Here is a 16,757-nt window from a genome sequence, read left to right as displayed (position 1 = left end):
TTCACTTATATATTAGAAATAAGTTGATATGTATTATCATGAGAAACTTGCATAGGCTAAAAAACTATCCCATTTGGCACTGTATGTAATTGTATACCATTACAAAAGGTAACAAAGGGTTATAGATATCTTATGAGTATATAACTACCTCTTTCATATATGAAAGTAAAGGCTAAATAACATCTTCCGCAAAGACTATAATTGTCGACTAAGATGTGGTTACTTTTTGAATGGTATAATTGATTACCTTTTCATCATTGTACATTTACAAAATGCAATTTATAACCTTGTCATCCAACTTCTTATGTTATTTTTGCACCAGTACCAAAGCATAAAGCAAGCAACCAAAAATACACAAGTGAGCCACATATGGTTTTTTACCATGCCAAGTCTCATAGGGAGTGATAAATTGCAAAGCCTTAGTGGGACACCTGATAAGTACATAGGCTACATAGAAAATAGCTTCAAGCTAAAAACCATGTGGTAAAGCTTGATGCTTAATCATGTATCATGCAATGATCTATTTTTTCTCTTAGCTATGCTATTTTATTGTGGTATATACTACAATGTACATTGGTATTTTATCCCACATTCAACTAGATATGCATTAACTTTCTTAGGTATACTTCATCCCTCAATCAGAACGAAGAGTATCCACTTTACATCCTGACCATGATAACAAACTTCTTGAAGCACAAAGATATGTAGATAGTGACTTAGAAGGAGAGGTATCTGTAAGAGCTATACTAGCCTCTTTTGCACCCAATTCATGATAGCCCTTAATGATATGATCTTTCACCTTACATAATACTTACATAATATTTGACTCTCTTTTTCCTTCTCATCCTTATATATCATCCTTCTTTGTCCAAGCAACATTTGTAGATTTTTGCTTACTAGTAGAAATGTAATTTTTTTCTTTACCTTTCTATTTAGCCTAAAAAAGCTTGATTTGCAATACTTGTAATGGACTTGTTTTGCCTAGATTGTTCCTCTTGTAACAAAATAGAAACCAACTCATCAAATGAAAAAACATTTGGATCGTCTTTCATCATCAAATGGAGAGTAGATGCAAAACTTTAATTAAAATCAGAAAGACCATTGAGAGCAATTTGCACAAGTGAATTTTTTGGCTAAATCTCATTGGCAGAGCAATCAAATGCTCCTTAAGATATTTGAATCTTTATTTTTAAAAATGTCCATGGAATCACCTTCATCCATGTGTTCACTCTCTAACTACTCATGCAAGTAAGTAATGTAGGCCTAATTTCTTCATTATTATAGATGTGCAAGAGTATCTCAAGCATCCTTAGTTGTCTTACATGAGCGAATATATGAGATCAGTGTACGTTCTTTGGGGGGGGGGGGGGGGGGGTGTCACCACATATATACCATCTATATAATGTACATTCATAGCCTATCTATAAATATACTAATTTGTGAATTTTTCTTGAATAAAACACCACCCTTTTTTATTAAATATATAAATAACCCTTTTATATAACACCCTTCTGTATGTAAAAAATGTATAAAATGGTGTTTTTAAAACCCCTTATTTTGAACTCACATTATACATACATATGTTCATGAATGACCCCCCCCCAACCCCAGGAGTGTACGTTTAACAAAAATGCAATCAAAGCATAAGCCTTTGCATCTCTTCCATCCCAACAAACCTACTTAGAAGTGGGTGATGGTGGTGTTGTGCCATTAACTAGAGAAAAATTGAAACTTGTAATATCATCAATAGCACATGTTTCTATATCTTCTACTACCATGTACAATGCTCCAAATCCCCTTTGCAACTAATACGTGACATATCATATAAGCCCACAACATATAGTTGGATTCATCCAACTTATCCTTAATGGCCAGTATACAAAATACATCATTGCTGCCAGTCATGGTCATTAACTATAATTAATGCAAAAGTTTCATGTATAGAGAACATTGTGCACAAAACCAATTTGTGCTATGTAGCACAATATAAAGGAGACTGTAAATGCTCTTATGTATAAAAATAACTCCTTATTTTTAAAAATTCATAAAATGAAAAAATAGCATACATAAAGTAATAGCAATAGTACAATCGGAGGGCAAAATAAACCTGAATAAAAATTTCACAATGCCAAGCCCTTACCAACTTTCTTGCAACAATTGTCGACCTATGAAACACTCGTCAAATCTCATCCCAATCTGAGGAGAAGGGTCATCCCCTAATCTAAGAGATTAAAGCCCACTCTGATACCAGTGGTTGAATCTAGGATTGTAGAAATGCAATTATGTAGCTTAGAGAAGAAGAAGCTTGAGAGTGCACAACTCAAAGTGTATTGAGAGGCATCAAACAGAGAATATTTATAAGACTAAGTATTCCCTAAAAGTGAATAGCTATATATACAAGTATAGGTATAAAAGAACCTCCTAAATATGAAAAAAGGTGCCCTGATGATCCTAAGTGTGTTCACACAAATTGATACCAAAATATGGTAACATATTCTATATTGAGATATTTGTTATGAAAAAGACGTCTTTGAGAAAAAAAAGCATTCAAATTGGAGACCCTTACCTTGCTACCACCCAAATAATATCTCATTCATATCTCTCATCTCAGACATTGGCAAAAATGGATATTGACATACATGTGTGAAAGTAGGCTCTACTTAATCTAACCAAAGCCAGTTAGCCTAAGCTTAAGCTAGCTTATTCACTTAGAAACATGGAAGAAATAATTAAAAAATCATTTTTTGTACATATGTATATATGTGTGAGAATAGGCTTAGACTAGGAAATTCATTCCTTTCAGCTTGTGTAAAAGAAAAAAAAAAAATTGTGTATATGTAGCATAGACTAGCCTCCTATGTTTATGTAGTCTATGTATCGCCTATGTCTACTTTAGAAATAAGTGTAGCTTTTTCTTACACCTATCATAAGCCTTAGCCTAGACTTAGTTTTACTTAATCCTAGTCTAAGCCAAAGCTCCATCTTATTGTGCTAGCTTAGCCTAGGTCTAGGCTAGGTCTATCTTAGTCTAGTCTAGCATAGATTCTAGCTCATACCCAATCTATGTATAAACCTAGCCTATGTATAGGTAGTGTCTACTCTAGGTACAAACCTATCTCTTGCTTACACCTATCAAAATCCTAGTGTACACTTAGATTCACTTGATCCTAGCCTAAGCCAAAGATCCAACTTATGTATAAGCCTAGCCTAAATTTAGGCTAGGTCTAGCTTAGTCTAACTTAACATAGTCCATGATCCTAGCCTGAGCCAAAGATCCAACTTATAGGCTTGTACATGGACTATGTTAAGTTAGACTAAGCTAGACCTAGCCTAAATTTAGGCTAGGCTTATACATAAGCTGGATCTTGTAGGCTTGTACATGGACTATGTTAAGTTAGACTAAGCTAGACCTAGCCTAAATTTAGGCTAGGCTTATACATAAGTTGGATCTTTGGCCTAGGCTAGGATCAAGTGAATCTAAGTGTACACTAGGCTTTTGATAGGTGTAAGCAAGAGATAGGTTTGTACCTAGAGTAGACACTACCTATACATAGGCTAGGTTTGAATTCTAGCTCATACATAGTCCATGTACAAACCTAGCCTAGGCTAACCCTAGCCTTCATTGTCTAACCTATGTCTAATTTAGGCATAAGCACATCTTTTGCTCACATCTATCATAAGCATATGCTATAGTTAGTTTCACTTAATCCTAGCCCAAGCCAAAATTTCCATTATGGGTTAGGCCTAGCTTAGTCTAACCCTAACATCTTATATCAAATCTATGTATAAACTTAGCCTAGCCTAACATAGCCTAAGTCTATCGTATGCTTATTTATTACTTTTTTATCACTCTATTTCTATTTTCTCTCTGTATTCTCTAACTGAGTCTACTAGATGTTACATCTCTAATCTCTACTCTCTACTCTTTACTATCTACTCTCTACTTTCTTACTCTCTCCTTATTTCTCTCTCCTCTCTCTACTCTATACTCTTGATGCCAGGAGGCATATTTCACGGTGGATTTCATGATTATATTTATTTGCCAGGGCTCGTATACAAGGTGGATTCCTTGTGCGAGAAGTTGGCAAGGATGCATGTCATTTTCGGGTGTCAAATTAATTTAATTTGCATGTGGGTGATTCTGCAGCGGGTGATTTCATAAAATACATATCAAATTAATATACATTTATGAGTTTAGAGTGCGCACTCGAATTAAATTAAGATCAAGATAGAGTTCCAACCTATTTAATTATTTTGTAGTTGAAGACTGCTAGGTATTCACTTTTGTTGGGTTTTATTTAATTATTTTCTAACAATTGTGAATGCTTCAGTTGATGTGTAGAGTAGGCGACGATGGCATTGGGTAGCACTGGGCGATGACATGAATACAAATGCCTAGAAGAATTGCTATTTTTTATGGGTGCACGCCTTATCACTAAAGGCATGGCGCCAATATTTATTCAAGCGTGCTTATTTATTAAAGTACTCGACAAAACATTGATTATCTTGTATGCGCATAGACGCACAGTTAAATATTTCATTATTTGATGTTTGTATTTGGGCACAGGCCGACTTTTGGATGCCCAAATGCCTTACTCTGTATTTGGGCAAAAGCAAAAGCATGCTATTTGTAAAGTGGCCTATTTTTGGACTTGAAGATAAACAAATCTATAAATACATGCCTTGTGAAGTGCTCACATAAGGCATGGGGGGAGATTGCACCCAATTTGTATTTTTGTCTCATGTCTGCAAATTCCCTTTTGCTTTTTACTTGAAATTATGAAGGTTTGTAGAGTTCTTTGTTCTTGGGGACCTTCCAGCATTCGTTGCGCACGCATTATCTACTTTCTCTCTCTCTACTTGCTACACTATTTGAATTTCTTTACTTTCACTCTCTAATTTCTCTTCTTTTTTCACTTTTTACTCTCTCTCCTCTCACTTATTCTCTTCCTACTTTCTCCTTTCTCTCGTCTCTCTACTTTCTCTTCTCTCTCCACTTTTTACTCTTTTCTACTCTCTCCACTTTTTACTCTTTTCTACTCAACTCTACTGTCTCCTTTGCTTTCTTGTAGCTAACAAATTTATAATTATCATCGTAGTTAAATTTATAATTATTTAAAGACATTGATTTAATCAATTTGTGATTGTTAGTAACTAATTATACAAACTCAATTTTTTTATTTTTTTCATTTTTAACTTAATTTTCTAACACATGAGCTCTTTGTTTCGGAAAAATAAATTGAAATGTAAAATGTGTGGGAGAACCTATTATGTAAACTCAATAAACCACACTACGCACCTCAATAAATTACCACATGGGAGAACCTATTGTGTAAACTCAATAAACCACACTACTCAACTCAAGCTTGCTCTTTGCTATGAGAATCTACATGATCAATGACAAGCCCAATATGCCTCTTGTGATTTAAAAAAAGTAGAAAATAAATTAATCTCTCACTCGCTCACTCTCTCTCCCGATGTATGTATGTATGTATGTATGTATGTATAGTTTCTCTCTCTCTCTCTCTCTCTCTCTCTCTCTCTCTCTCTCTCTCTCTCTCTCTCTCTCTCTCTCTCTCTCTCTCTCTCTCTCTCTCTCTCTCCTTCCTACTTTTTTTCTTTCTCTACATTATATAAAAATGTAAAAATATATAAAATTTCAATCTACATTGTATGTTTTTGACACAAAGTGGTAAGAATGAGGAGGAAAAAATAAAAAACCCAACAATATTTTAGCCACCTACAAACTCATCCACATTGAAGTGAGAAAGAAGAAAAAAGTTTCACTCGTGTTATTTTTTACCAACACCTATATATGCACTGATATGTGTGCCAATATATATGTCGATATACTAAATACTAGCATACTTAGCATCACATGCTCTTGCATATATTTCGATGCATATTCCGATGTCAATATTTTTTTGGATGCATATCAAAAAATGTTGTCAATATTCGCCTCATCACTTATAGTTCTCTCCTCTATTCTTTGGCTACTTCACTCAATCCTTCTTTGCTTGGGATGTAAGAGTATGTCTTATTTGTTCTTTGTCTCTAGTTTTTCGTCTTTTCTTGTTGTTGTTCTTTCCTCTTTAGATTAAGGCCATGACTAACAAAAAATAACCAAATGGTTTCTGTTTGTGGATTCCAATATCAAATCAATGAATATGCCTATAGGCACATGTATAAGTGCACATACATGTGTGAAATTGACACTCATATAGGTAGGAATACACATGTGCACGTAAACAAACACACAAGTAAAATTGTGTCTACTAAGTGCATCTATGTTTACTTTGTGCGGTAATGAAAGTGCCAAGAGTCAAAGGAGTGTGCTTTATTGCTTTGTGAGTGATGATGTTTTAAGTGACATGCTACTTACAAGGGACTTAATTGCTATACTTTTCTTGGAGGCACTAAAGTGCTTATGGTTAGGTCCTTGATCTTTATACATCAAACCAACCCTTTTATCTTGAGGCTTGCTTGGATTTGATTCCTCAAATAAATGGAACTTGGCAATATTGTTGTGACTAATTATTATTAGGACCATAATGTAAAGCATGCATAATGTAAAGCATGGAGTCTTTTGACCGAAACAATGTTGCTACATATCAGCATAAACATGTTTCATGGTAGCCTTGATAAAGCACAAATACAAGGCAAATATTTAAGGGAGCCCCAATAATAACTCTATTTTTTCCCAATTTTAAGGAAATAAGTATGAGTGATTCCCTAGAAGGCCAAAACTACCATAACTTAGACTTCATTTTGTCATTATTACATATTGAATACTGGATTACAACTTAGAAATTGTAGATCAAGTTCTTGACTTTAGAATCACGTTTGGCTACTTTAAACTTGGAATGAGCTAAGTACACAATTAACAACTATGACTTGAAAGGAGACATTTTAAGCATGTTAGAAAAGGGTAAGTGACAAGAGAGAATCTTTTTCATGCTATTTGTGGAACTTGGACAAACTTGTATATATTTTAACACTTAATATATAAGAATGCATACATCTTAGAAGAGATTTTTATTGCCTTGTACGTAGTTTAAGAATAATACCTAGCTAGAAATTTTCCAAAGAAAGATCTCATGGATTATATGAGCTTATGAAGATATTTCATGTGATTTGCTTGAAAATAATAGGAAGGGTCTCTATCAAATTGGCATTCAACTCTTGTATGCATGATCTAGCAACTCAAAGGATCCACTATCAAGGAGTCGTATGGATCACATGTGTTGAAGAGCCATTTCAAAGGCATCTTACATTAACATATTTTCCTCAATTAGATGACTTCTTTCCCTTCATAAAACTTATGAGTATTCTCCAAAACTAATTTAAACATATACCTAAATTTAAGTATTCATAGTTTTTTAAAATTGAGAATTTAAAAAACCCTCTTGTTGAACTCATGTGCTACATTTACATATTTCAAGGTGAACACCCAAGATTTAGCAAAATTGGACTTCCTTCAAGAGATTAGGTCCCCCTTAGTATATGGGATTGTCAAAAGGCATATGATGCATGCAAACAATGATAATGTGCATGGACAGATTACCATCACCTCATCTTGAACTCTTGTACATATCCTTCATATTCTCACATAACACCAACACATGTTGACATATCAACCCTATGTGCTTTTATTACCTTTTTTACAAAGACCTTCAATTAGAAGGCTAGCTAATTAAGTGCTATGTTTGACCAACTACTATAATACATACATTCAAGGATGTGCAACCTAAATTGAATGCTCTTAAATTGGTGATTAAGCACATGTGTTCATTGCATTGAATAATCTTCATTGCATTGAGCACATATCTTCAGTGAATTGAGTAATCTTCATGTTGTGAACCAAAGTCTAAAATGGTGTCTCATGATCATTCAATTGGTCTCATGAATTGAACCCTATTAGTTGGCAAACAAAGATTGTGTTGTTTGTCACTTTCATAAGGAAATAGACCATTCCCTAGATAGAAGATGATGCCAACTTCATTGACAAGAACTCAACTTGTTGTTGTAAAGACTTCACATAGTTGATGATCTCCTCCAACATCACAGCTTTACCTAGCACCTACAAACAAACACAAGTGGCATTCCCATTAAATGTTTGTAAGAGGCGTGAATTTCATTAATGAATGCAAGATGAACACCTAAATTTAAGTCTCATGAATTATCTAGGGTCATGCTACTCATAGGTAAATCGTGCAACTAGCCATTCTAAGTCTTGTAAGTAGATTGATCTCCTTTTGCAATAAGTAAGGGGTTTAGGAAGGTGTCACATGCAACTTATGTTACTCACTATACGTCTCAAAGTGTGGCAAGTCTACTTATGGTGGTGCCCTTACTACGCCCCATGTATATGCCAATCGGTGCAAGACTAACGCCTACATCGTTTAGGTCTCATGCCTTCTTTAACGTAATTGGCATTGTTGATAATACATAAAGGTAAATACCAACATTCGATATAGTATGGTGCTTTCGGCCTTAAAAAGCGTGGGGTCACGCTGTGTGTGTGGGGGGGGGCGCCGCGCGCTCACCTTGTTGCATCCAGGCACAAGCTCCTGAAGGAGCTTCATTCGTTGGCTAATTCTCTCCCTTCTGACCTGCATGAGTGACACAAAAGTAATTAAGACCTACTTATAAGTCTTAGGAGGGGACTACAGTCTCCTTAACTCTGGGATTAGATAGAAAGCAAAACAAAATGATTAACCTCACAATCCTTAATTACGTGAGCACACAGAGAGAGAGAGAGAGAGAGAGAGAGTGTGTGTGTGTGTGTGTGTACCCTCTCAGCCAAGCTGTGGCTGTCCGTAGCTTGGCCTCTCCGCGCCCTTACATGGACAACATCAGGGGGGAACAATTGCTGCATATTGTTATTATTCTTGTTGATAATATTGCGCTCAGGAGATGATGATTTGTTGCTGCATGACATTCCACCGTCTCCACGTTTGACCGGTACTGGGCTTGACGCCATAATGTTCCAGCTATTTATAGACGTTTGATGAATAGGTGGATTCGCCAAAATTGGATTAATGATGCATCCTTGTATGTCGTCCTGCACTCCTGATCTTGGCCGTTTTCTGGCCTTATTATGATTAGTCTTAGTGCATGGCATAATCTTTGCTGTGGTGGATAGCCTCTTTCCCGGCGCAGTCTTAACTATCTTGGCGCTGTACTCGTCGGAATTTGTAGTTCTGTTGACGGGATTATCGAGATTCATATAATTACTGTCATCAGCTATTTCATCTTTGATGGACTTGCAAGATTTGATCTTTGGAGAATGATCTGCTGAGCTGGACTTAGCTAATTCCTGTCAGCAACATTAATTGCAATGATCAGTCGATTAGCAATGGTTGTGATCATCACTTACAGGGCTGCTTTTACAATGAGTATCGTTGTTGTAGGTGCAGCAGCAAGTTAAGATTTGTAGCTACAAAACTTATGACAGAGTTCGTATAATGCAAGAGTTGGTCAAGTCCTGAGCTTACCAGGCTCTTGGCGGGGGGCGCTTGATCCAGTTCGTGTTGTTGTGTCGGTGTTGTGACTTCTGGAACTGAATCATGATGCTGACGGAAATGAGGAAGAGGAGAGTGATTATCAGAGGGTGCTGCTTTTGTGTGCTGTGTCTGCCCATAATTATTAGTTTTTGTCCGGGGGTGCATTGATATACCCCTCTTTATGATGTTAGCTGGATGGATGGCATCAATTGCCATCCGATCAGAAAACCATTCTCGTGTTGTGAATGTGGGCTGAATATGGTGCTCAGAAAGGTTGGCACTAAACATCGGCCCGTGGGATGTGGTGCCCTGCTTGATCTGATCTCCCATGAATGCTAAAATGCTTTCAAGCTGCAGCGTCTGCAGTGGATGCTTCTCTTCAGCCGGTGAACTAGCAGTGGTACCTATACTTCTTCCACTACAGCTGTAGCTTATCGTGCTTGAAGCATGACGTTGTTGCTGGTACAGATGGCAGCAGCTAATTGGATCCATCGCCGATGTGAAACCACCTTCTAGTTGTGAAAGAGCTAAATCAGTGAGCTGAGTAAAACATTGCTCATCTGAAAACATATCCATGATATTGTTGTAAGTATTGCATGGCTCTAAGTTGGCTGCCAAGCTGCTAGTTATATCGCAGATCATATTCTTGAATTGGTCCTCATTTTCGGCCATGATTAGCTGTGGTGAACTAGCTGGTGATAAGATATATAATTGATCATCTGCTGCAGCTAGATTGGGATGATTATGCTGGTTGCGATCATAATCAAGCTGGAGACAGCTGCTAGAATCAGTGTCAATGTAGGGGCCAGATGCAGCAAAGGAGGGGATTATGAGAGGGTCAAGGAAAGAATTAACGGAAGGCGAGACATGTTCAGCACTGTGAATCGAGTGCGAGTAACTAGAGGGATCCATAGCAGCTGTGCCTGGTCACAGGAAGGATCATTAGAAGCTGCCGACTAGATAGTGGCAGCTCATGCCTACGCACCCCAAACTCTGTAAGGTGGAGGATAGCTGAGCACGTGTGAGAATGTATTTACGTAGTAGTAGTGGCTGGTATGCGAGAAGAGGATGATGAAGAAGAAGAACGCTGTTTCGAGGAAGGAAACAAGAGCTACTCACTTTACTCTTTGATTGACTCACGAGTGCATATATACTAGATTGGCCACTGTAAAATCAGATTATAGGCACAAGTTACAACTTACAACCATGCACCTGCTTCTTAAAAACCCCCAAAATAGAAAAAGTGTTTTTCTAATTTAAAAAAGTCACTTGTCTGTGGGTTGCCAACTTGCCCTATATATGATAATTACTTTATAGTACCCCTAAATTTAATTGAAGACAACCTGAGAGTTTGGATTTTGCTTTTAACTCGTAATAAAAAAGCGGCACATTGAGATGGTTTTTTAGGCTGCTGGAAAATTGATTGTTCCAAATTACATGGTGGGGGGAGGCTTCTCGACATATATTTTGACTGGTAAAAGAGATCAAAATTAAATAAATGATACCCCCCTTTTTCTCATTTGTTTTGTGGACGTAAGAGAAGAATGTGGTCGTTTCTGTTTGCTTCCCGAACTTCGGATTTTTTAAGGCCGGCTACAAGTGGCAACGCTTGGCATCCACATTCCAACGTTTGACTGCCAAAGTACCCTAGGGCCTAGCCCCTGCACATATTCGCGTTCACACACACACAAAACTCTTAGGGTTGACATGCCTTAGACCTGGGTATGCATTGACAGCAACTTGTTCACATTCATCTCCTCCATCCATCATCATGGGTTCACTTTAGTTATGGCATTCAAAGCACCTAATCTACTCCTCACATATTTTTAGAGGTAGGCATATTGTCACTTGCGAACAAGGTTTTTAGAAAACCTACACTATACGCCTAGGTCTAGCAATCACCTTAAAAACTTGCACCTTTTTCTGGGAAGGAAATCGTAAAAGTATGAGTGCACACCCTTTGAAGCACTTGCATGACTAGGTTGTTTGGACTCCTCAACCAATTAAATCTACACTCTAGATAACCTTCTTGAATAAGATCGGTGATTATGTACCTCATAATTCCTTGAGATAAGTTCCAAAAATTGAATATAAAATTTGTGTTTAAACTCACAAGTTTGACAAGGATAGTACTCATGTTTCACAACACATGATTAGGTTACAACAACTTTTGACTAGGGAGATTAGTGGCAATCATTACATTGCTTTCATAACGTATCCTTTTAAAGTGTACAACTTTGAACCTATGACATTAGCTATAATCATTGTGGTTGTTGTGCAAGCTATCCTTTCTAATTTTGTGTACAATGAGTCTTAATAAACACATGATTATGACATGTCACTACTGAGTAATATTGTCATCTAACCATCTAGATATATGGTCTCGAAAATTTATATGCAAGAGAATTAAACAAGCCAGTCGAACTAATTATTCCCACACTTTAGGGTTCTAGAGTACCTGCATATTAAGGGGAGTGTTTTGTTTAGCGGTATACCTTTCGAGCTCATGAAGAAACATGAAGGAATTTTTTTTCATCAATACTAGTATATAGATGAGATCTTCTTGAGCTTGAAAGAGGGACATGAAACCAAATGAAGGTGCACAAATAGAAGATAGTGATGACACAAAGTTACACTAGTAGGAGATGCCATATCGAGGCAAAAAAGGGTGAAACAAGAACATCATATTAGTTGCAAGATCTACATCTCTTAGCTCTTGGCTCATGTGTGTATTTTTAATATGTGATAACAATGATCTAGAAACATCCTACATATTGATACTGCATTGGAGGTTCAAGGAACATTTAGATAAACAATTTCAAATTTGTAGTTGTAGCCATTTTGATTATAAGATAAATAAGCAAGGCTGCATATCATGTTATCATGGTGTAGTACAGAGCATGATCGATCCTCTAGAAACTTGTCTCCATATTAGCTTACCTACATGGAGCTTAGACTTGACTTGTATGCTAGTCTAGACAAACTTTGACATTGATGAATTGAAGCTTCTTATTTTTATGTACATTGAAGTTAGAACCTAATGTCAAAACCTAGATACATAATAGCTAGTTCTAGGCTTTGGGACAACGGGTAGTGTGGGGAATTATAGTGATAGGGCAGTACAGGTCACAAATTGTGTATATAGACAAGAACAACACTTGGAACATCGTATCAAAGTGCCTATAGGCCGTACACAAGAAGTTCAATCGGAATATCGTATCGAGGTGCCTGTATTATGTAATCTTTGATTTTTATCAAATAATGAAAGTGTACTCTTCCATAATGCAACGTACCATCGGTAAGAGCACTTGTTCTTAGTAAGTTGGATCATTGGATGTGTTGAGAGAGAGAGAGAGAGCAGTTTTAGCACAGGCTTTGACAAATCAAATAGATTTTCCTTGCGGTGGCATTAAATATCAAGCTGTGGCAGAGTCTTTTGGCAGGCACTTTTGGCAGGGATGGAAATATCTGAAAATTGATCATGGATAGGGTGAGGGTGATTCCACCTCTAGTCTATTGCATTTTTCCTTTTAGAAGAATTGCGTTATGATTCATGAATTGCATCCATGTATCGGATTGGAATTCATAAGCGAAGGAATCGGGACAGAGGCCAAGGGGACCAATGTCTGACATTCTGTTTTCTTTGAAAGCCCCGCACTCGCTACTAGCTAGTGTGCATATACACATATATAGAATCTCCCAAGATTGAAATTATTCTTTTCTTTTCTTTTCTGCATGCACTCCCGTTGCCCACGTGCCTTTCTATCCCTCCAGCTTGTGTCATTGCCCAATTGCTGGCAGCTGCCATGTCAATATCTTTTCACTGGTGTGAATCTCTCTTGGTAATACTGGCTATCTCGATTCTGCGCGAGTATTTAATCTCCTCAACCATGGCAAATGCTGTTCAAACGATCAGTCAGCAGCTTGTTTGCTTTCTCTTGATCACCAATTAAGCACATAATTGGGGTTTCAGGATTCACCTAACCTAGCTTCTAATCAGCCCTTAATCCTGATTGATTTAGCACGCGTAACCTTCTGCGCACCCCTCCAATCCGGACTGTACTTGCGATCCAGCGAGGTTAATCCCCATCCCCATGGGCCATGACATGGCTTCCTTCTCTCTGGAGTCCGCTTTATGTGTTTTACTAAGAACTTAGAAGTGCAGGAGGCTTGGCCCTTTCAGGGAAAACATATTATAACAAGGGGCGGGGGGCGGGGAATCTTTGCAACGCGTGCACTCACTGTGTCGAGGGAATGATGATCCGAGCTTCTCTGGGTCCATCAATTCCATGTTGCAGTACAGCATGATTCAATTCAAGCCCGGAATTGCGAGCGAGAGCGAGCACTGCAGGCAGAGAGAGAGAGAGAGAGAGAGAGAGAGAGAGAGCGCGCTCTTGAATGCACATTTTGCAAAGTGAGGACACACATTTGAAGGGTGGGGCCTTGCATTTTGGTCTTGTGCACTTGAATGTGAAAACCTGCTACATTCTCTCTCTCTCCTCTACACTCGAGAGTTTACAATATACATACATATATATATATATATATATATATATATATATGCTCTTTCCTGTCTTTTCGTCGTAAGGATTCTACCTATATTCAGGACATCCGCCACCAAACTTAGGGCTAATGTCACTGAAAACTTTGCAGATGGTTGCGGATATCTTGCCAATTCACCCCGTGGCCATTCACATCCTTTGATAGGAGTATTCACAATCCAACGTTGAAGTAGAATGCCCCATGGCTATGAGAATTGCATTCTTATTAGCAAATCAAAACCGAGCCTCTCCTAGAGCTTTATCTTCAAAACAAGTGCTTCTAAGCCAGCCCCACCATCCTTCTTGTTTGCAATTAGAGCATCCAAGTGGTGGATACTTATACCCTTCCACGACCACAAAAACCATCAAACCAACTTTCAACCATCAATCAAAGAGCTTTTTTACTTGAGCAAAGAAGGAAGCTTGCATAGGTAGTGATAGAAGTCACGATCATTTTAATGATCGAAAGCTTTTTAGTAAAAGGAAGAGGCATAGAGGACCATTTGTTCACTTTAGCTTCAAACTTTTTGTTGAACCATAGGCCCACCATTGCTTAGTAGAGAGGTCAACCCCAATTGGGGCTCCCAAATATCTAACTATATTCGCCCATGGCTTGATAAGCTTAAAGCCATAGTTCAAGTGCCAATCACATCAGGCACTTTCCACGAGGGATAGATCAACCGTATTTTGGCTTAGTTGATCATAAAAGAAGATAGGTCAGTAAAGTCTGAATTTACTTCAAGTAAGGCATCCACTAGCTCTTTTTTAGCAGCCACCATTGAGGCATTATCACTAGCAAAGAATTGGGCCGATGTCATGGAGCTGCTAGGCAAGGCTTCAAAGCCTTTGATGGTTCCATCTTGAATCTTTTTTTCTCTCTTATAAAGCAGTAGGTTTGTAATCTTTTTGTCTCTCTTTCAAAGCAGTAGGTCTGTAATGAGAGGAAGCAATAGAGGGGTAAGGGAGAAACCTTGTCTCCTAAACACAAAAGGGTTAGATAACATGTTAGTAATGTTTACTAAAGTCGATGCATTTGAGGAAAAGTTGCTAATCATACCAAAAAATACAACTTGGCCAAATTGTAGCAAATATGTCTAGTTGAAATTGAAGATGACCTAAAAATGTAAGAAAATGCAAGGGTGCAATCAGCTCGCGTCCACCAACTTAAAGGATGATGAGGGATGGGCCCAATGATTTCTTTTTCAAAGCTCTTAGACTTAAACAACAAAGGAAGCTGATTTTATGCATTGAAGATGGCCAAGGGAAGCTGGTTACTAGTGAAGCATCAATAACTCGTATTTTTTAGCAAGATCTTGTAGCTATTGTAGATATGGAGCCACCTACTATTGTGGATTATCATCAGTGTCCTAGATCATTCTTGAAAGATGTTGCTAATCCCATTTCGATGGAGGAAGTGTTGCTACTTGAGAGACATTTCTCAGATAAGGAAATCAAAGAAGTAGTGATGAGGATGAAGGAAAAGAAGTCACCCAGTATGTGATGGCCTCCCTAGAGAAGTGTTTTAGTGGATGTGAGACAATTGCTCAACTGATTTGCTAGCCATGCTGAACCACCTTATAGAAGGTCAGGCATCATGCTATTCAACTAGTGAATGATTAAAATGGTGCCTAAGTCTCCCATGAAGACCAAAGTGGCCAATTGGAAGCCACTCCCTATGGTGAATTTCACATATAAGGCTTTTGCTAAAATATAGGTCATGCACATCTTATTTTATCTCTAGACTATGCTCTTACCCTCCAAGTAGACTTTATCCTTATCGACATGGACTCAAACAAAGTGCATGATTATATTAACATATGGGCCTTTTGGATTGTCCAATAGGAAGGCTAGATGTTGACATCTATGGAGAATGAATATTCTCTCTCCAAATCTTGGGTTTTTGGTTTAAAAACGGGATATTGGAGATTTTAAAAAGGAGAGAATCAATAGTGCACGAATTTTGAGTTTCTTTGGTCTCATACTTTTTCCCTCTTTTTTGGAAATTTTTTAATTTTTATTTTCTTCTCTCTTATGAAATTAGTTTGGCCCAAAAATTGAGCAGTAGACCACTTTTCATCTCCTCTCCATTCAGGTGAATTTTCATTGCCATTGAAGCCCTATGGAGAGAGTAATCATTGTTTTAATCTCTTAACTTACCTTAGCAATTTCTTCTCCATACAATTATAGATTTTGGACAAAACACAGGTGCAAGTCTCTCTCTGTGTTTTCTCTTTTATGATATTTTTAAAGTAGGTTTTGATGTCAATTTTGACTCTAAATATTTTATTCTTGTAGATATCATTTTGGATATGAGGCATAGGTACTCCTCTCTCTCTCTCTCTCTCTCTCTCAATGGTTTCTCATTATTTGTTTCATGTAGGTTCTAGTTCTTGTTGTTGTTCTCATGCAAATTCTATTTTGGGTCAAAGGCATAGGTGCTTCTCTCTCTCTCTCTCTCTCTCTCTCTCTCTCTCTCTCTCTCTCTCATTTCTCATTATTTGTTTCATGTAGGTTCTAGATCTTGTTGTTGTTCTCATGCAGAGACTATTTTGGGTCAAAGGCATAGGTGCATCTCTGTGTGTGTGTGTTTCCTACTTCTTTTTTGTAGAGTTTGAAATTATTTTTAACTCATGATGTTGTCTTCTTAGAGAGATCATTCTGGCCAAGACTGCATAGGTGCATTGTCTCTCTCTCCCTCAATACTTGGGTT

At 37.5% G+C, this 16,757-nt stretch overlaps 1 protein-coding gene across 1 annotated transcript; it reads right to left on the bottom strand.

Annotated features, from left to right (window-relative positions):
* Positions 1-7,296: 7,296 nt before the first annotated feature.
* LOC148031729 (uncharacterized) lies at positions 7,297-10,634 on the bottom strand. Its single transcript, XM_087685323.1, has 4 exons — positions 9,498-10,634; positions 8,795-9,319; positions 8,547-8,612; positions 7,297-8,080 (listed from the first exon to the last, which is right to left on the bottom strand). The coding sequence occupies exons 1-4, from the start codon at positions 10,416-10,418 to the stop codon at positions 7,976-7,978; spliced, it is 1,617 nt and encodes a 538-aa protein (XP_087541449.1). The 5' UTR covers positions 10,419-10,634; the 3' UTR covers positions 7,297-7,975.
* Positions 10,635-16,757: the final 6,123 nt, after the last annotated feature.

This window comes from Lygodium microphyllum, chromosome 9 (genome assembly GCF_053477565.2).
Source record: "Lygodium microphyllum isolate KBCC chromosome 9, Lygodium_microphyllum_v1.1.10, whole genome shotgun sequence".
Classification (NCBI taxonomy): Eukaryota; Viridiplantae; Streptophyta; class Polypodiopsida; order Schizaeales; family Lygodiaceae; genus Lygodium; species Lygodium microphyllum.
The sequence above is the reverse complement of the archived record's forward strand: the minus strand, read 5'-3'. Positions and strand labels throughout refer to the sequence as shown.

Bases quoted from the DNA above. Each gene is read 5' to 3' on its own strand.
- LOC148031729 (XM_087685323.1), bottom strand. From the start codon at position 10,418: ATGGATCCCTCTAGTTACTCGCACTCGATTCACAGTGCTGAACATGTC. The intron at 8,613-8,794 runs GTACACACACAC...TCACTCATGCAG, and splicing joins GCCACAGCTTGGCTGAGAGG to GTCAGAAGGGAGAGAATTAG. The intron at 8,081-8,546 runs GTGAGCGCGCGG...GTTTGTTTGTAG, and splicing joins TTGTGCCTGGATGCAACAAG to GTGCTAGGTAAAGCTGTGAT.